Raw genomic sequence first — 21147 nt, 5'->3', positions numbered from 1 at the left:
ATCCAGTGGCGTACGTGCATCGATCTGACATTATCAAAGAACGCGTTTGCCGATCAGTGTATATCAAAATACATGCCGATCAGTAGATATCATAGCGACCACAAAGCCGTTGTGACTGTCGTTACTAAGTGAGAATGAGTGATTCAATAAAATCTTTACAAGTTTTCTTACCACGATGTTTACAGCTCCGCTGGTCATCCACCATCGCAGGGCGCAATGACCTTGAATTTCTCTCTCTCTCTGTTCAAACAAACTAAAATGCGGCCCATCTTATTCTTCAATAACACATATTCACCCACTTGCTTTCATTGATTTATCACTAGAATCGACCGGATCATCGTTTTTAATCCCTAAAATGCATTTTTCTACTCCACCCGCTTACTCGCCAATCTCCCTTAATTCATATGAGAACCATATGTGAGAACGATACTGCAGACATCCACAATGGGGCATTCGCCAAAAAGCTTCGCACGCGCCACTGTCTTTCAAATCATCAACATCGCCATTATTCTGTGAGCAAGCCCACAACGTGAGCGCGTGATCACGTGATCCGTGCAGAAGAAGCAATCTCTGGCTCGAGCGCCCTCCATCATCGAAGCCATCGTAGTTTTCAGCGCAAAGCTATCTGATATTGCCGACCGATCTGCGACAAAGACTTCAGTGCAACTCAAGCTTTCGTTGAAACTGACTTCGGCACCGTGATAAACGCGCGGAAGACGTCAAGCGCCATGGAACCTGAGCCCACAGACAAGACTCCTAAGCGGCAGCCGCAGAGCGCCAACACCACCAAAGCGGGCAGCAAGGGCAAGGCTTCGCCCAAGACCCCGGAGTCCAGGAGGGCGTCCGCGAAGTCAGGGAAGTCGACGCCCAACCTAACGAAACGCTCGAGTGAGCAGCGACACCTGGAACGGGGAAGGCCGCTGGGAGAACGTGCCTCTTCAGGGCCTGCCGAGCCACACGGCACGGTTCGCAAGGAAACAGCTGGCGACAAAGACAAGGTGAAAGTGAATTCATTTCGACATGTAGCTTTACCTGGACTCTTTATTTAGGCCTGATTCACGCAGTTCTCATACGTCCCGTCCCTTCACCTCTACGGCGCCGGCGTTTGTTAGGGCACTTAGTCACCGCTGTCCCCTCGCGTACGGGACGTCGGCGATGACAGTTATGATCATTGGCGAACGCTGTGATATCCCGTTTTGTGTAGGAGAACGCGGTGAAGAAATTTTCTGCGTAAGCTATATTGCCATGTTGCCGCGACGGTGATGACTGAGCAGTGGCGTAGCAACGGGGGGCGGGGGAGGTGGCCGTGGGCCCTAGGTGCACGGGGCCAGTAGCGGGGGGGGGGGGGGAGGTGTCACATACGTCTGAAGACACCCGACAATTGTCGATATCCTCGCCTTCCTCTACTACACCTGGGGGGGGGGGGGGGGGGGGAGGTGTAACAGAAGAGCTTAGGGCCCCGGGTGCCAGACGACCTAGCAACGCCACTGTGACTGAGACACGACCAGATGTGCGCCCTAAGAAGTTCACTTTTCATTGGTCGAGGTTGGAACTTATGTCAAGCGAAACAAGTAACACTCAGACCAGAACGACGACAGCGTTGCAATTTTAGAAATTTTGTCTCCATATTCAGTGACGTTTTCGGTCTGTTTAGCGACAAATGTTTTCTATATAGCGACCAGCGAGATTTCTTTACGACATGACAGAACGATTGGTGGCTTGCTTGCACAGAAAGTTGCTTCTTAAGTGACTTTCTAAAGTACACATTAAAGTTCAAAATCTACAAGTATAGGTAGAAGTAATAGGCGGTACGGCGTGTGGGCTTTGTGACCAAACGCTGTGGTTAATTGAGCCGAAGGATTTCAGCTGCGCTCTTTATTAAACCCACTGCCCAAATGCTGTTGACACTGTATTGTTTTAGTAAATACGTTCCATTAAAGGTCATTCGCAAGCGTGGTAGTAACTTATCGAAATTGACTGCAGTGAATTTTATGGCAGCGTTTAGATCAGCTGCAGAGAGGCGTACATATCGGAGCGACTGGGTTGGTTCACGGGAATCTGCACGCGCTGCTTCCACTCCGCACGGCTTTGGTACAAATCAATATTGCAGGATAATCGGGAGGACAAAGGAGCAGTAACGTAGTGTTTGACCTTTGTAATGGTCGCGTACATATCACCGCGTTACGATAACGATACTACGGGTGTAGCGGCGGCGGGCTGCTGCTGCTGCTGCCGCCGCTGCTTGAGATTTCGCGAAACTTTAATGACTTCTTCGTCTCAGTTTGGTGACACACTTGAAAAAAAATGGCAACGCTGCTCGTAGGTTCCAGCGAAATCGATTGTGCTCGCAAATGCGTTTAAGAATGTCCAACACTATATACTCGCGTCACCCACGCGATCTGGTGAGACAGGGCTGTTCCTCACTATATAGAAACGTACAGAACATTCGAAGGAGTTCCGATACGTCAACGCGCGTTCTTCGCTGAGCGATTACATAATAACAGTGATTGGCCGGTGAAAAACGATCGACAAAAGCCATTAACGATTCACACGCGCGCCTAAATGATCTTCATCATCATCAGCCTGGTTACGCCCACTGCAGGGCAAAGGCCTCTCCCATACATCTCCAACAACCCCGGTCATGTACTAATTGTGGCCATGCCGTGCCTGCAAACTTCTTAATCTCATCCGCCCACCTAACTTTCTGCCGCCCCCTGCTACGCTTCCCTTCCCTTGGGATCCAGTCCGTAACCCTTAATGACCATCGGTTATCTTCCCTCCTCATTACATGTCCTGCCCATGCCCATTTCTTTTTCTTGATTTCAACTAAGATGTCATTAACTCGCGTTTGTTCCCTCACCCAATCTGCTCTTTTCTTATCCCTTAACGTTACACCTATCATTCTTCTTTCCATAGCTCGTTGCGTCGTCCTCAATTTGAGTAGAACCCTTTTCGTAAGCCTCCAGGTTTCTGCCCCGTAGGTTAGTACTGGTAAGACACAGCTATTATATACTTTTCTCTTGAGGGATAATGGCAACCTGCTGTTCATTATCTCAGAATGCCTGCCAAATGCACCCCAGCCCATTCTTATTCTTTTGATTATTTCCGCCTCATGATCCGGATCCGCCGTCACTACCTGCCCTAAGTAAATGTATTCCCTTACGACTTCCAGTGCCTCGCTGCCTATTGTAAATTTCTGTTTTCTTCCGAGACTGTTAAGCATTACTTTAGTTTTCTGCAGATTAATTTTTAGACCCACTCTTCTGCTTTGCCTCTCCAGGTCAGTGAGCATGCATTGTAATTGGTCCCCTGAGTTACTAAGCAAGGCAATATCATCAGCGAATCGCAATTCTTCCCAATCCAGGTCTCTGAATACCTCCTGTAAACACGCTGTGAATAGCATTGGAGATATCGCATCTCCCTGCCTGACGCCTTTCTTTATTGGGATTTTGTTGCTTGCTTTATGGAGGACTACGGTGGCTGTGGAGCAGCTATAGATATCTTTCAGTATTTTTACATACGGCTCGTCTACACCCTGATTCCGTAATGCCTCCATGACTGCTGAGGTTTCGACAGAATCAAACGCTTTCTCGTAATCTCTCGTAAATTTCTCGTAAATTTCTCGTAAATGATCTGACTGCCTATTTTTCCGGGATTTCGCTCTTCGCTAGAATTGTACGTTCGAAAACAGAGCGTGCTCCGCGCACTCACGTTTACACCCCTACACTTGGCAATTTGAAATAAATAAATAAATAAATAACCAAATAAATAAATAAATACCAGGCATAAACCGGTACGTTACGATTGTGGTGAGCAAAAGCCAAATGGAAAACGATAGAGACGCAGCCTTGTGGGAAGGACAAGGATCGAACCTAGGGCGAGGTGGTAAGTCACATTAGATAGAGGACAGTCTAGAAGACCTTAAGAAAAGACGCATACGGTGCTGGCTTTCGTGTTTCTAGCGATGCAGGGATCATATGTAGTAGCGTACTTAGAAATTAAAAGAAACAAAGGTGTCTTATGAAACAAGACGGCGGGAATATTTAGTGACGATTCATGAGGCGCATTTGAAATCTTGAGAATTCTGATTTATATACGGAATCAGCGCAACGGCATTGACGAGTTAGTCAAGCACTCGGGAATGCAAGGCTCGCTAAATTGTATTGAATGTGTTGAGTGTGCACACACAACGTACGTGAGCACTGGGTTGCCTTCTTAAGGTGGTCGTGTGACAAACGGGTTGAGACAGTTTTCCTCCAGCGCTGACAACAGTGTACGGCGATTTTTTTGCTGCGACCAGGAGGCCACGCCAGTGACCCCGCAAGACCGGCTTTCCAAAGCACCGACACCTCGACCGGAAAGTGGAAGGGAATCTCTGGTCGGGTCACGGCAGAGAGACGCAGCTCCGGCCAACCAGAACATGGTTACCGCTGGTCGCGAAGGCGAGGGTAAAAGATCGCCACCAAGAAGTCACAGTCGCACACGGAGTGCGGTACCGACTCCGGTACCGACTCCGGTACCCGGCAGCGCGGTGATCGCCAGCGTCAGAGCCGCCGTAGCGTCCAAAGAACCCCGGCCAACCTACACCGTGGAAGATACGCATACTCCCGCGACTCCAGTCGATGGCCAGCAGGTTCTACCCGAGCAGCACCCGAGACCCGAGAGTGCAGCCGTGCCAGCTCCTGGCACGAAACAAGGCCCACAGATCCCGGAACCACCCGTGGTGGTCGCGGTGATAGACCCCCATGAAGCGGGCAGGCCTTGTGAGAATCCACTCATGGTGAGCTATGTTAGTTAGTATGTTAGGTATGTTAGTATGTTATGTTAGTATGTTATGTTAGGTAGTATGTTAGTTAGGTGAGTATGTGTTAGAGCTATGTGTATGTGCCCGCACCGTGCCACTATCAGCCCTATGCGGTGCACTCGAGCAACGACTCATTATTCTGCGCGAACATTCGGATGCGAAGGAGATTTGGAGTTCTAACTGTGATCGATGCGGCTCGCCGTACAGCCTCTTTTGTTGCGTGTAAGGCGTTTCGTCTCCATCGTAATCCCACGTGTTATTGTTGCGTTAAGCCTGAAAGACGGTAACGCGTGTAGTGAGTGAACGCTGCCTTGGAACCCATGACGACCTCGCACCATGTGAAAAGTACCGCCAATCAAATAGCAATCAAGTTCACTTTTGTTCAATGACTTAACTGTCAATTGTGAAAGACTGCGAAGAAAAGATAACGAAGGCTAACGCTATCACGTGGCTTGGCAACTGCAGTTTAAAAACTACTGCTTTCGTAGGACGCGTATTCTTCGTAATTTACGGGTATGCACGGCGCCAAAGCCAAACTGTTCACGCTTCCACAACGCCCGCCCGCAAGCTCACGTGCTTCTCATTTCGGAGTTTCCCATTTGTTTCAGTGCCTGTACACGCCCGAGGGTGGCTTGCAGCCGATGGCCTACGCCTTGTTCGCCTTCATCTGGCTCGCCTTCGTGGCAGTGCTGTTCTACTTCTTGATTCGGCAGAGCTTCGGAAGGACCCACGGCGCCTGCGATACGCCGGCGTGCGAGGCCTACTCCAGGCTGCTCCTCGCCTCCATCAACTCGTCGGTCAAGCCGTGCGAAAGCTTCAGCCGCTACGTCTGCGACGGCTGGCACAGCGGCCACGACTTGAACGTCGGCGAGGACACCATTCTCGCAGCATTAGACCGGGTGTATCGTTCGGCGGCGGTCAGCGAGTTGCCGGCCAACAGTCAGAATGCGATGCAGCGCGCGACCGCCTTCTACCTGAGCTGCGCGTGCGTCGGCAGGGGCGAGTGCGACGAGCTGCAGAAGGTGAAGGCGGCGCTGCGAGAGGTGGGCATCGTCTGGCCGCACAGGGCAAGCAGTCCGGCTGTCGTGAAGACGCTGCTCTACACGTCCATGAGTCTGCGCTGGCCCAGCCTCCTCGACCTCGAGGTTGTGCCGCGCAAGACGGAGACGCACATTTACCTACGAATACCGCCATGGTTCTTTAGCCTAAGTTCCAAGCTCGCGGAGCACCAGCGTTCGCCTGGCGCTCGGAAGCGATACTTCGACGTTCTGAGATATAACTTCAAGAGCGAAGGAGACAACGTTACGGGTGAAGACATCGTGTCATTTGAGGATACCCACAGCGTGGAGCTTGGCATTGTGGGCTTTTTAGATAAGAGCACAAAAAACGACATGACAACCACTGACTTGTACATGTACGGGCCGCCCAAGGGCTCTCATGCGATTTGGATCGACGCTTTGCGTGAATACGGCGTCAAGGTGGGCAAAAAGAACGATATCGTGTTCGAGACCGATACTCCCACTTTCGTAGAACATTTCAACTTGATGTGGGAGCGGTACCATGACGATAAAATGCACATGTTCCTGTCCTGGGGCACCGTCCAGGTGGCGGCACTGTTCTCGAACCAGATGTTGCAGGCCAACTTCTACGGCAGCGCGTCAAAAGCAAGGGTCGGTCATGGCACGTACTGCTTCAGCAAGACGCTCCTCTTCGTTGGCGACCAAGCACTTTACGCGTAAGATAATTTGCGTGGCTCATAGAAGTACCGGGTGTCTCAGCTAACTTGTGGTAAGCGTTTAAAAACATCATATACGCGCTACGCGTATCCAACATTGCTTGGTGTGTTCTTTAGTGACCTCAAGTACTTTTGCTGTGAGCTTACGTCAATAATTACCAAATTCTTAGCTAACCGAAATGAAAATACTGATATAAGCTAAATATTGCTGCAACATAATTGCTATGATACAATGATAAGATTACTACACATATGACCTACGGTTTGTTAAGGGCAAATGTGCTGCACAATTTCATACGTGGACATATGTTGCCCTAAAGTATGGTCATAGATGGCTATGTGAAACACCAATCTATTTGAAATGTATTTATAAGTAGTGCTTGCAGATGCTTATTTTTCACGCCTCTTTCTACAAACGAAACAAATTCGCATGGGCCGCATTGTCGTGCGTGGTTTTATACCAACTCATGAAACATATCTTAAGCTACACGTGACAAGTTTCGGCAAAGGAAACCTGTACGGTTTCCCTAAAGCTTTCGCGTCTGAACGAAAGTTTATTCTGGTATGGGAATCAAACGCTGTACTATCGCATGCCGAAGTAGTCGCTCTGCCTTCTACCAAGTTTCACGAGCATGCGGATTTTCCCACATCATTTATTTGGCCTTTCATATGTAACAAGGTGCCACATCTTTGAAAGTGTGAAATATTTCTTAATAATTCAAAGCATACTCGGTGCTGGAGTCAGTGGCGTAGCTAGGTCGTCTGGCACCCGGGGCCCTTAGCTCTTCTTTCACCCCCCCCCCCCCCTCCCCCCCGGGTGTAGTCGAGGAAGGCGAGCATATTGACAATTTTCAGGTGTCTTCAGACACATATGACACCCCCCCCTCCCCCCCTGTTGCTACGCCACTGGCTGGAGTATTTTAATAATATGCATAGCTTTATCTACTCGTTTGAATTCACTACAATCAGCAACGCGGTCGAGCGTGCCGTCGAAAGGGGGTTTTTTTTTTTCGCATACTGAAACACGAACCTCAGCGACATCATTCGCTGCCAGGCGTCAAGTTCGTGACACAGCTTTAAACCGTCGGGTTCCCATAGCCGAATAACTTACATCGAAAAAATAATGCACAAGATGGATCGTGTGTTCTACATTTTGTGCTTTGATATTACATGATCACTGTCACATTGAAACTTTGTTACAGTCTATTGCAATTATTGCTACCCTAAGTAACAATTATTAACGGCGTACGTGTCATCCAGCTCCCACCCCGCACTTCCACGCTACGTACCCGTGTCATGCTCTCGTCATGGTAACAATTAACGCAGGATTCCGTCAGACTTGGAACGTGTCTTCAGGAAGCAGGTTTTCTTTGCCGTCGGCGTCTAGCCAAGAACATCAGTCAAGATTAAAACAAAATGAGCGTTTGTTAGGCATCTAAAATGATTTTAGCTTTGCTCCACCCGTTTGGAGACGATGCAGCGGTGAAGGAAGCCGTATAGCTGTGCTGCGTCCAGAATCTGAGCACGCTCACAAAGACGAATCTGCCGTTCAGGTACCGGAGCCAATTCCTGCCAGAGGAGTCGGTTCCCATGGCCGGGACGGTCGTCGCGGACGTTCGCCGAGCCCTGGAACGCCGCGTTCACCGTTGGAGTCGATACGACGGCAGCATCACCATCGTCGGCGACTGGTACTCCACGAGAACAGCGCTCAAGTACCTGCACGAAGAGGGCGGAGCCAACGCCCGGAAAACTAAAGCCCCTACATCCACGCCCCATCGCCGACCAGGTGAAGTACCGCCAACCCACCGTTAATCTAGTAACGTTGCGCCAACCGTAGAGTTTCCTACAAAAATTACTAGAGGGAACTGTGGCGCTAGTGTCTACGGGAGTTGCAATGGGGGCGGTTGTGCCAGCTTGGAAATTATGGGAAATACATGGATTTGCCTAAACTTCGACCTTTTGGCTTCAAACGGCTTTGTAAACTCGTCATTTTCAGCAGTGTATTGCGTAATAAATAATTAAATGAACTCCATTAATATTACCCGATGGTAGGATTCGAACACAGGGACTCTGGCACAGAAGCCTGATATTGAAACCATTAAGCCACAGGCGCACGTATCGACAAGCGAATGAAACGCCCTTATGAATTTATCGCGGGCATGCCAGTGCCTTGAGACGCTTGGCGCGTTTCGATTTGGCCACCTGGACAAGCTCAATCGTTGCAATTAATACCAATTGTACGCGTTCCCGGCGTCCTCTGCACTTCGAGGAATACAGATTGCGCTGAAATATACGGCAATAGGATTTATATAGCGTAATATACAAAGCCACAAGAACGTTCGAATCCACAAGCACGATGATCAGGCACATCGATGTACTTCCCATCATTCCCATGGTAGGACAACGACTGCAGCGCCAGAGCTCGCTCTAGTAATTTTTGAAGGAAACTCTTATGGAAACTCTTATGGAGGCTCATTGCCCAACCAACTGCGTAATAAATAGTTATGCAAAGTATAATTGAATTTTTTTATTAGAAATATAGTTATGCTTGTTGGGGCACGAAAGAAACGCGAAAATTTGGGTTCTGAGAAAATCTGCAACACATAATTGAAGCACCTCTAGCGCTCACAAATAAAACAAATAAAACAACTAAAAGTCACCAAATTAGTAGCATGTCCCCTCCTGATTCTTGCTTTTGTCTAATCTTGTCCATCCGACACATAATTTAAATTTCTAGGTTGTTATGAAGCACCAGCATTGTAGCTGCAGACCTTCACATTGAGCGGCTGGTTTATCGTACGAAAAGATTTTACTTTGTAAAGGCCATGTTCTATAGTAACTGGTTTCAAAACGCCAATTCTGTCTTTCTCAACGTTAACGAAATGACAGAGGAAGTCAGATGCCGTAAACACGAGAATCTGAGGTTTCGAATGCGTGCCCTTGGTTTCCCTTTGCCAACTCGTACTATTGAAGCACTTACTCAGGGTAAGGCAATGTCTAACGCAGTGCCAAAATCTATATTTGTTACCTTCCATTGTCGATACTTATGCCAGAATACCGCAGGCCCATTTTCTACATCAATGACCAATCTTCAAGACACGCGCCATGGTTGCTCAGTGGATATGGTGTTCGGCTGCTGAGCACGAGGTCGCGGGATCGAATCCCGGCCACGGCGGCCGCATTTCGATGGGGGCGAAATGCGAAAACACCCGTGTGCTTAGATTTAGGTGCACGTTAAAGAACCCCAGGTGGTCAAAATTTCCGGAGTCCCCCACTACGGCGTGCCTCATAATCACAAAGTGGTTTTGGCACGTAAAACCCCAAATATTATTATTATTATTAATCTTCAACACACTTCCCGAAGCGCTTTCGTCACCGCGTCCTTCGCGCACGGTGACTTTCGTGCATTGGTTCCCGATAACTTATGTATCCCTCACCTTCGCACTCCGATCTTTTGCCATAATGTAGCTACTCGCATAGATCAGAAAACTACACCGGCAATTTGCTATTCGTTGAACCCACAAAAACGCCAGGCTAGTGTAAAACATGTTTTAATCGTAGTGCGCCTCCGTTCTGAGAGTTTGTTTAACACAGGTGGAAACACGCTGTAAATGTTTTTGAAGCCTTATTAGTTCTTTCAGCATGAAGTTAACGTCAGGAAAAGTAGGAGATGCACACCATTCGATAAATTTCTTTTGTTATACATTTGACCGATGCTTTTCCTGGTATACATTAATGATATAAGCGCACGCACTGACGATAGCGTAAATATTAAATTGTTCGCGGGTGGCTGCTTACACTACAAGGTGATTAACCATACTAATGACGAAGTAATCCGGAACAAGAGACTTACTGCGATTTCTGAACGGTGCGATACCTGGGACATGAAACCTAACGAAGAAAAACAGTTTTTATGCGCATAAACAACAAAAAACATATTCTGCCATATTATTACACTATTAACCAATCAGCAGTCACTGAAAGCGACTCTTTTGAATATTTAGATGTAACAATCAACAATCGCTTGAACTGGTCGCAACACATCGATAATGCTTGTGCGTCTGCTCGGCGTAAACTCGGTCTGCTAAGGCACACGCTGAAACGCTCACCCCCACCCGTGAAACTCAACGTTCAACACACTGGTAAGGTCGCGATTAGTATACGCTTGCGTCGTCTGGGACCCTTTCACGAAAATAAACATTAACAGACGGGAAAACATAAACAGACTTGCCGTCCGCTTCATATTTAATTGCTTTGCAGGTTGTGACTGCCCATCTCATTTGATGAATGAAAATAACATTGCCATCCTGGAATCCCGAAGAAAGGTAGCACGTCTGAAATTGCTTTCCCGCGTCTGGAAATGTTACAACTTGATCATTCATCTTATCTCCATTCCCTATCAGCCAGACCTACTAGGAATCATAATTTCGGCAAGATAACCCATATCTTTGCGGGCACTAACTACCTCGAGTTTTCCTTTTTTTTTCAATAGCAATCAACGAATGCAACTCCTTGGCAGCCAATGTATTTCTGTCCAAGAACGTACCATATGCCACGGAAAAACTGCATTTGTAGTAAAAGTAGGTGCGTATGCTTGCTTTAGTGCATGTTATCATGCGCGTCAAGAGGATGTTGTCTATCCTCGCTGCGTTAAGCTTGCATTGATAAGTTATCATTAATATCGTTGCATGATAAGTCTGCATTGCTTGTTGCAAATCTTCCTTCCCTCTTACTTTTTCCACAAAAATTCTCTTTTCTATTTTACGCACTTCCTTGCACTGTACATTGACGTTTTTATTATGACAACGCTTTTTTTATTATTAGTTTTCCTTCTCCTTAGGATGCTTGCATTTCGTATCATTACTGTGTAAACAAGTACACTCCTGCCTGGGCCACATGTTGGCCTGCAGTATTCTGTAATAAAATAATAAAACACACCCGCATCTTAAGTTTTGATTTCGCAGACAGTGGGCGGGGTGGGATGCTTTCCTTGGCTTATGTGTTGCCGTCTTATGGCTGTGATTATATATATATATATATATATATATATATATATATATATATATATATATATATATATATATATATATATATATATATATCATCATGAAGTGTTTCGGAAATTGGTAATTGATGAGGAAAGTGCCTGTGGTATTATTCTGGTATAAGTATCTAACTGGATACACTGGAAGGAAACAATTGTAAATTTTGGCACTCTGTCAGGCATTGTCTGACATAACGACCTTCCGAGCGATTAGTGCGGTGCAAGATATTCGCGGTTTCGCTTCGACGGGACGTTTACACCTTGTGGTCCGTTTACCTCGTTGTCCCTAAAGGCCGAGTCCAGGCAGACATGGGCAAGTCGCTGGTGGACAACTGGCGTCTGCTTCCGCGGGCTGCTCTGTCCGACCCGACATTCAGTCGGGTGTCGAGTGCCATCGAGAAGCTCCGGCTATACGTGCTCCAAAACGGCAGCGTACCGCAGGGACCCGACCTGTCCCTGTTTCCGTACGCGTTCAGCTTCCCCTACTTCGACGCGAAGGCTTCGGCCGCCTTCAACTACGCCGGAGTGGGTAGCCTTGTCGCCCAGGGGCTCGGCGAACTGCTCCTGGATGCTTACTCCAAGTCCGAAATAGACCCCGCCGTCAAGACGTACCTGGAGTGCATGCAAGGCAGCTCTCCGTCTTCGGTAAGTACGGAATGAACTTTCAGCGAGGGTTATCGAACAGCTGCCACGAGTGTAACGCCTCGAATCGGTGATCGTAACATTTGCATACCTTGCACGCGCCGCTGCTCTCCGTATAGTACAAACGGAGAGACAGCAGATAGAGGGGGAAAAAATAATAAGACAGCGCATCTGTGCGACCTTGCAGAATCACAGTCTGATTCCGTGAGAAGAAGAAGGAAAACTTTATTAAAAAACTGGCTGTGGCTTAGCAAAGGTTAAGCCCAGGATGCGAAGCATACTAGCCTTTATTTTAACGCGACAGCGTTAAGGAGCTCGTGTGCAGAAAAGCCGGTGTCGTCGGCGTCGGCTCAGGCGTGCGGCGCTTGCTCACACGCACATTTCGTTGTCGCGCCGAACGCTGCGTTGCTTGACGCTCACCGCGTCCGATGCGGGACGCGTAGTCGCTGCGCCGTAGCAAAGCCACCTAGAAACAGTCTCTGTAGCACGCCGCAACCTTCGCTTCTCATTCCAACGAGCAGCTCTGTCTCCAGGAGGCATCTCACCTCGTGAGTGTCTAGCAGAGGCAAGCGCAGCTGCTTATATACCGCCGCGACGCCGCGAGCGACGGCTCGAGTTGGAGCCCCGTCTCTCCTCTGTCGTGTCGTCAGGGTGTCACGTGGTATTGAAGGCGACACCGCCGCGCCTGAGGAGCTGGGTTGAGCTCTAGTAGTATGCTTCCACGGAGGAAGGAAACTAAGGAGAGGCCCTGACGTCACTCTTTGTGAAGCAACAGTGAAGCCAGAAGTTGGCGCTGCTCATGGCGATGCTCCGCCTTTTGGGCCACCCTCCTCTCTTGTTTACATCTTTCGCGAAACCACGCCGCGCTGCGCGTGGTTTCGCGCGCGGAGCGAACGCGCTCGCGCAACATCCGGCAGAGCACGGTGCAGGTAACACAGCGCAACAAGACACGATGACTAACGCAAACCCGCCCACACAGCGCCTTTGCCACGGCACGAAACCTACCAGAGCAACACGTGTGAGCGCTCAAAACCATAACAACGCCGCCATTGTGGCCCAAAAGGCGTGGCCATACAGAAAAGACAAATAAAAATAAAAAATAAATAAAAAAGCAGCAAAAAATGAGAACCTACTACATCATTTCCGCCACACTTTTCTCGTAGCGCGCGGAGGGGGTAGGGCCTCTCCTTAGTTTCCTTCCTCCGTGTATGCTTCGCACAAAACAACCGGCATCTTTGATTGGGGTGGCCTCCGGTAGCGGCTCGATGTCCGTGGACTGGAGTGGCGTCTTCGGGGGAAGAAAGGGAGGAGCGTGCGGTGAAGGGGGAGGAGGCGGAACGTCGTGGAGGAGGAAGTTCGGCGGAGGCGCGCTGGGTTCACCGCCTCTGGCAATTATTACCACCGTGGTTGCTACGGACTCTGTGTGCGCTGTGGATGTACGGGGTTGATCTTGCGGTCGAGAGGCTGAGTGTCAAGCAAGAAGGATGGAGCAGCAACGCAAGCGGCGGCAGGACGAGCGCGCGTCGACCGACACCGAAGTCGTCAGCAAGCGCTAGGCACAAGCTGAGTGAGACCGACAAAAGGCGTGGCCTAAGCGTGCCCAGGAGACTCGCGAAGAACATGCTAGGTAGCTTGCGACAACGTGGGTGTGCCAGGCAAGATGGCATAGCTTATAAACTCCGGAACAGCACCCATACGCTTGCGCATAACCCGCGTTCACGAAGTTTAACGTCGCCATATTTCCTCTTTATCCTGGTGCCACTGGATAGCCGCAAAAGTACTTGCACATGTTTCGTATCCTCATCGGTGCCATAAGCTTCTCACGACTGTTCTTGCCGTGACAATCATAATGAACGGCCCTCGTCCACGTGACATTGCAGCGTCGACGTCTCAAGCTGTGCTTTCGCCTGATTCGGAGTTGCCATTTCACCATAGCTCGTGAAATGTTTAGTGCATGTTTATTACAATAATAAAGTTGCTACCTGTGCGGAGCGTAAACTTAGATATAGATATGACACAACTGTACGCATCGCATATCGTTTCGCAGAGTTTATGTGACCACTTCACGAAAACGTCGCTTCACGCAAGTTTTGAGTTGAATATGCGCAATGTTTGTCATTCTCTTCTTCACATGTCACCGGAAGACTTGTCGTAAAAATGAGTCTCTTCACTAGCCAATCCTGCTTCTGCATGCAGCACGATAAAAGCAGCTGGGCTCGATACATGGATCCCATCTCCCTGAAGACGAGCCTGGACGCGTATCGGTCGAGCAGCGGCGCGTCCGACGACAGTCCTGCCGTGGGCCTGGAGTTCCTCTCTCGAGAGCAGCTGTTCTTCGTGGCCGCGTGTTTCATGCGCTGCAGCGGCGGCGCCTCAGACTCCGGCGGCTTCGCGCATGCGCAGTGCGACGCCGCCTTTAAGCACGTCGAAGAGTTTGCCGACGTGTTCGGCTGCCCGCCCCAATCGCCCATGAACCCGGCGCAGAGGTGCACGCTGCTGTGACCGAACTGCACAGACGACTACGACGACTTGGTTTTCGAGCGAAATGGGTCAAGTTTTGTATACTTGTAACAAATCTAAGATTCCTGTGTGAACGCTATCTTCGGTACACTTCGTGCTGTCAGGAAGATAACGTTGTGCTACATTTTTCTTTTTTTGCCTTCTCATTAAGGCTTGTGGTGTTTCGCAGCAGCTCGTGTCGACAGCCTTTCGGACGAAAGACATTCAGACTTCGGGAAGGCGTTCGTTTGTATTGCAACGAGAATTATCGTTTCCGGTCGCGTATATTGGCAGGGTTTATTTTCGACATTAATAGTCACTTACGCAGGGAATGACTGCTCATACTTCCAAAATGCTTGCTGTGCTAAAATATTTGTCGCGTTCCTATTACCGTTTCCCTTTTTTTCTGTGAGCACGAGAGCTGATGTTGAAGTAAATTAATAATGTGCTGCTTCGTCCGGTGTTTAATGCCTGACATTCATTTTCAGCCGAGTAAGGAAATTCGTACGTCAAACACAGCATAACGGAAAGTTGCTGCGAGACTATACCCCCCAACTCCACTACTTCAAAAAAGGAAAGTGAAAATAAAACAAATTCCCTGAGTACACAGCTTGCACGAGATAGTCCCATTAGCACCAAGGCTAGAGTTGCGCAACGACTGCATAGCATGGCACACCATAGCATAGCATACGCTTGGTAGAACGGCTGCTGTCTTCCCGGACAAATTCTCGATGTTATCGCTGTTGCTGTCACGCTAGATCAGCTGGCCACCGCCTTCACACGCATGTGGTAGCACTGCGTGAAAAGAAAAGGAACTTAAGAATGCAAGCGAAATGTAATCTAAATAGTTAAAAAAGTAATCAACGTCCGGCTGAATTAATTTGTTTTGTGCTAGAGAAAAATATTTAGACATTAATGTTCCATATGGTCAGCTCACGTTGATTTAGACAGCCACATTCGACTCGTAAGGACTATCAGATGTCCCAGCATTGGTAACTTTAGGTATTGCAAAAGTTTATGGTAGTGTCGAACATGGAATATTTATAAATTAGCAAGCTATGCTGTTCCAGACTGGATAGTGGCCTGAATACAGGAGTTCCTTTCGGATAACGAATCTTTTTGTTTCAAGCATGGGGTTACATCAGGTACATATAAACAGACGAGAAGCGTACCACAGGGAATTCTTTCACCACTTTTGTTGAATACTTTGTTATCTTCTCTCCCAATTCATCAGGGTGTGCAACTAGGCTGATGCTGTGCAGTAGGCAGCCTGTAGGTAAACTCTCCGAAGTAACGAAACACCTAATGAAGAAACGACAAAGATCGAAAGTGTCCAACTCAAGAGATCGGATGAAATTCGCAGAACAGTCAAAACTGATCAACAAGGAGAAAATAAGTGATATTCGAAATTATAACTTGAAATAGACTGAAGAAGCAATAAAAAAATGGGCGTAGCGTGATATCAATGAGAAGAAAACTAGGCGTAAGACAAGCCAAGATGTATGCATTGAAATATAAGCAGGGTAATATCATCAGCAATGGGGAAGATGTAGTAAAAGCAGCGGAAGAATTCTATACTGACCTGCACAGTACCCAGAGCAGCCACGATACATACATTCGATGCAGCAATCAACAGGTTACACAGACTCCTATAACTAGCGACGAAGTCGGAAAGGCCTTCCAAGACATGAAACGGGGGAAGCGGCAGGATATAGAATACCAGTCGATTTAATCAAACGTGGAGAAGACATAACGCTTGAAAAACTGGCGGCACTTCATACGAAATGTCTATCGGCTTCCAACGTCTCACAGAACTGGAAGAATGCCAACATTATACTAATCCACAAAAAGGGAGACAAAGAATTGAAAAATTATAGGCCCATTTCCTTCCAGTATTATATGAAATATTCACTAAGATAATCTCCAATAGAATAAGGGCAACACTAGACTTCAGACAACCAAGGAAACAGGCTGGTTCCAGGAAGGGATACTCTACAATGGCTGACATCCATACCATCAATCAGGTAATCGAGAAATTCAGAGTACAATCAGTCTCTATATATGACTTTCATAGATTACGAAAAGGAATTTGACTCAGTAGAGCTAGCAGCAGTTCTAGAGGCATCACGTAATCAAGTAGCACAGGACGCTTACGTAAATATCTTGGAAAGTATATTCGGAGGTGGAAGGCGCCAGCCACCACCTCCGAAGAGGCCGATGACCAGCCGTGGCAACAACCGGATAGAACCATCCCCGGGTGAGTAGTCATGGTAATTACCGCTATGCCCTATGTGGGCCCCAAGATAACTGAGCCTGATCTCCCTCAAATACCCGCAGCCCAGTGGATGATGGTACTGTGGTAGAAGGTGACCAGTACCGTATCTACTCGATTCTATCGCGCACTTCTTTTCCTATAAACATGGCCAGTGCGTTTAAATGGGGTACGGAACAAGACTGTGATAGTGGCCAGCTATTGGCATTGTCGTTCGAAACAGCCGCAATCCAATCCACGCGTATACTGCAGCCAGGAGGGGGCGCGGTAGCTGCGACATCGCTTGTGCCTGGTTTGTAAGCTCGTTCGGCTACCATCACCGGAAAGTCGAAATGCACTATTTAAAATGCCACGGAAGGAACCGAACATGAGAAGCTACGGGATAATGACAAGGAGGCGTCCCACGGCGACGATGACCGATCTCTTGCCCGCTGTGGCTGTAATGCAGTAAAACTTATATCAAATTATAAAAAAAAAATGGTTGCTGTCTCTTCTACAATACAAATCTTGTCGTTAGGTCAAGATTAAGTTTAAAGGTGAAGTCGACGTTAAAATATGTTTAGTTGGGTCAATGTTTGCGTTACAATTAAGGGCACGGTAGAGTCAAGTGCTCGTTAGAATCGAGAAAATGAGGCACAGTCCCGCCGGTCGCCTGAAGCTATCCAAAAGTCTTGAAGCGGTCACAAGTGTAACGTAGCCCAGCCTAGCGGGAGCCCATTGCCCAGCCGGCAACCCTGAGCTCCCAAGAGGCTGTTGCGCGTTCTCGAGTCGTCGGCGTGCGTTGCAATAAAGCCAGTCTTTGTTCAGCACTCGCCTTGGTGTGCGTGTCGTTACTCACTCTCGTTACATGGTGTCAGAAGTGGGATAGCCGTTCCCGCGCAAGCGACCGTTGCATAGCAAGCTCGAATTTCAAGCCTGCGCATGGAAGCCCTACCGCCTCCTGCTCCGCTGGTGCTCGCTGAGAACGCGGCGGCCAATTGGAAGAAGTTCAGGCAACGCATCGAGCTATATTTCGTAGCCACGGGAAAGGGACGTACCAGCGCGGAGAAGGCTGCCATTTTTTTACATGTGGCCGGTCAGGAGGCCATTGATGTCTTCAACACTTTTCGACTTACGTCTGCCCAAGCGGAGGACTACGATGTGCTAGTGCGCAAGTTCGAAGAGTACTGCGCACCACAACAGAATGAAACATTTGAGCGATACGTCTTTCGCATGCGACTCCAGAATGAAGGTGAGCCATTTGAGCAGTTCTTGCGGGACGTGCAGCTCAAGGCGCAGTCGTGTAACTTTGGCGATCTCAAAAACTCCATGGTGCGTGATCAGTTAGTCTGTGGAACTCGGGACAAAAAGTTGCGCAACAGGCTGCTGCGCGAGAAGGACTTGACACTCGAGAAGGCCATTGATTTCTGCAAAGCGGCGGAGGCTGCCACGAGCCAGGCGCGATTATGGGAGCAGGCAGAGACGGCACAGGTGATCGGCGCAGTGGAAGGAAAGTTAGACGGGCCGGCTCGGAGCAAGACTTTGCGGCGGTGCAACTTCTGCGGCAGCTGTCACCCGCCGCGAAAATGTCCGGCATGGGGAAAGAGGTGCGTGGTGTGCCAAAAACTGAACCACTTCGCGGCGTGCTGCAGAGCGAAGAGAAGCGTTCAAGAAGTTGAGTGCCCTGAAGAAAAGTGTTATATAAGGCGTCGCTGCCTACCGCAGCGCCATGAGAAGGCGCGCGCTTGGAGCCGCCCAAGGGAGAGGAAAAAGAAGAGAGAATAAATGCAGAGGATGAGTAATGTCTCCATTCCTGTCGTACTGATTTAATATGCACGATATAACATAATTGGCGACGAGGATTTAACAACCCATGTGCTACCGGCTTGCCCTTCATCTGTGCCGTCGATTGCTGCATATCATCCTCTACGATGAGTATTTCGGGGCTACAACCGCCACCCCCGTTCCTGTCATCACCTGGAGACCCAGTCATCCCATGGGAGCAATGGATTCAAGCGTTCAGGAACTACATGGTGGCGTCGGGCGCCTCCGACCTACCTGCCGTGCGTCGGAAGGCGATTCTGCTCAACTGCTTGGGCTTGGAAGGCCAACGCATCTTCCAGACCCTCACGTCGGAGGACGACCCGCGCTTTTTGGCTTCGAGCGCCACCGGAGGGCCGTTGACGACTCCTGCCCCAGATGAGTTCGACTGCGCTGTTGCGACACTTGAAAGTCACTACAAGAGCTCTGTCAATGTCACCGCAGCGCGTCACCGTTTCCGTCGACGTGCACAAGCCCCAGGTGAGACTGCGCTCGATTACGTCACCGCGCTACGAGGTCTCGTAGCAGCGTGCAACTTCGGTGACTTGGCGGACGACATGATGCGCGACCAGCTTATAGAAAAAACTACTAGCGAATACTTGCGTGAACGTCTTTTACTGGAAGAGTCTCTTACGCTTTCCCGGGCCCTCACCATTGCGAGACAGCATGATCAGGCGACTAGAGAAGCGAGAGAACTTGCACGACATGAAGCACAAGTGCATCACGTTAAAAACACAAACACTTCAAATATGAGAGAAAAGCACTGTGGCACGTGCACATGCTATACGACGCCTACTGAAAGTCGTCGAGCTCTGAAAGAGCAAGAATGTTATCGTTGTGGTTCTTTGGACCATCTGGCGAATAGCCCTCACTGCAAAGCTAAGACACTTAAGTGTTGCAGATGTGGAAAGACTGGCCATCTGGAAAAGTTGTGCAAGTCTTCCCGAAAGTCTGAAAAGAAAATTCAGCATGTCACGGAAGGCGACGCAGATACAGCTGACACGGACGATCACATAAGTGTTTGTCACATCTGGAGTCGTAAGAAGGGAATTTATGCAGTTTTGGAAATTGAAGGAATTTCCGTGTCGTTCCTGATTGACACTGGATCATCAGTTTCAATCCTAGCCGAAGAGCTTTACCGACGCCATTTCGATACTGTATTTCCCCTGACATCAACGTCCGTCCAGCTCCTCGATTATTCTAAGTCAGCAATTCCTATAAAAGGATGTTTCATTGCTCCAGTTTCATTTCATGGCCGATGCACTTCTGTCCTTCTGTACGTTGTGTCGGGAGGAACAACCATTCTTGGTTTAGATGGCATCGCGGCTCTGGATATGAAGATTCAAGGGTCACCTCTCAGGTGTCTGCTAACGACGCAAGAAACTCCTGTGCTCCCTCCTGAGTTACGTTCCGAGTTCGAGCACTTGTTTGAAAAGCAGCTAGGAACTGTCAGAGGTTTCACTCACAAGGTCCGAGTTCGCGCATCTGTTCAACCAGTGGCCAGCAAACTGAGACGACTCCCACTCGTCATTCGTGAGCAAGTCTCGGCAGAAGTACAAAAATTAGAAGCCCAGGACATCATTGAGCGCGTCGATTCTTCAGAGTGGGTCTCGCCAATTGTCGTAGCCAGAAAAAAGGATGGCTCGATTCGCATGTGCGTAGACCTACGAGAGCCAAACAAATCTATAGTAGTGGACAGTTTTCCCCTGCCACAAACTGAGGAACTTTTGAACAGCTTGGCTGGTGCACAGCGATTCTCCAAGCTAGATTTAGCTTCTGCATACCATCAGTTACCACTAAGTCCAGCGAGTCGTGATCTTACGACGTTTATAACCCACGACGGACTATTTCGCTTTAAGAGGGTGTGTTTTGGACTGGCATCGGCACCGTCAGCGTTTCAGAAGATGATGCATATGATCCTCCAAGGATGCAAAGGTGTCTTGTTTTACATTGACGACATAATCGTGTACGGACGCTCCAGAGAGGATCACTTGGTCAATTTGTGCACTGTTTTGAAACGGCTCTCTGACGCTGGCCTCAGGCTCAACTATAAATGTGTTTTCGACGTCACAGAGTTGACTTTCCTAGGCCATGTTGTCAGCGCCAAAGGGTTATTCCCACTGATGTCATCTATCGAGGCGATAACCAAGGCACCATCACCTACAAATATTAATGAACTTCGCTCGCTGCTGGGACTCGCAGGCTTCTACTCGAAGTTCATCCCGCATTTTTCTGATGTTGTGGAGCCAATGCGTGCTTTGCTTCGCGGAAACGCGCCTTTCGCTTGGACTGCGGCAGCCCAAACCGGCTTGGAGCAGCTGAAAACGTTGATAACATCTTGTGAAGTTCTT

General features: G+C 48.8%; 1 protein-coding gene across 1 annotated transcript; it reads left to right on the top strand.

Annotated features, from left to right (window-relative positions):
• The first annotated feature begins 538 nt into the window (after positions 1-538).
• Positions 539-15192, top strand: LOC135916193 (endothelin-converting enzyme 1-like). The gene is made up of 6 exons (XM_065449476.2): positions 539-998; positions 4301-4780; positions 5413-6539; positions 8093-8325; positions 11876-12228; positions 14422-15192. The coding sequence occupies exons 1-6, from the start codon at positions 729-731 to the stop codon at positions 14725-14727; spliced, it is 2769 nt and encodes a 922-aa protein (XP_065305548.1). The 5' UTR covers positions 539-728; the 3' UTR covers positions 14728-15192.
• Positions 15193-21147: the final 5955 nt, after the last annotated feature.

Source organism: Dermacentor albipictus, chromosome 9 (genome assembly GCF_038994185.2).
Source record: "Dermacentor albipictus isolate Rhodes 1998 colony chromosome 9, USDA_Dalb.pri_finalv2, whole genome shotgun sequence".
In the NCBI taxonomy this organism is placed as follows: domain Eukaryota; kingdom Metazoa; phylum Arthropoda; class Arachnida; order Ixodida; family Ixodidae; genus Dermacentor; species Dermacentor albipictus.
Note: the sequence above shows the minus strand (reverse complement) of the source record. Positions and strands in the feature narration are given on the sequence as shown.

Coding starts and splice junctions, on each gene's coding strand:
- LOC135916193 (XM_065449476.2), top strand. CDS start 729: ATGGAACCTGAGCCCACAGACAAGACTCCTAAGCGGCAGCCGCAGAGC. Junction 4,781..5,412: donor CTTGTGAGAATCCACTCATG/GTGAGCTATGTT, acceptor CATTTGTTTCAG/TGCCTGTACACGCCCGAGGG. Junction 12,229..14,421: donor AAGGCAGCTCTCCGTCTTCG/GTAAGTACGGAA, acceptor TTCTGCATGCAG/CACGATAAAAGCAGCTGGGC.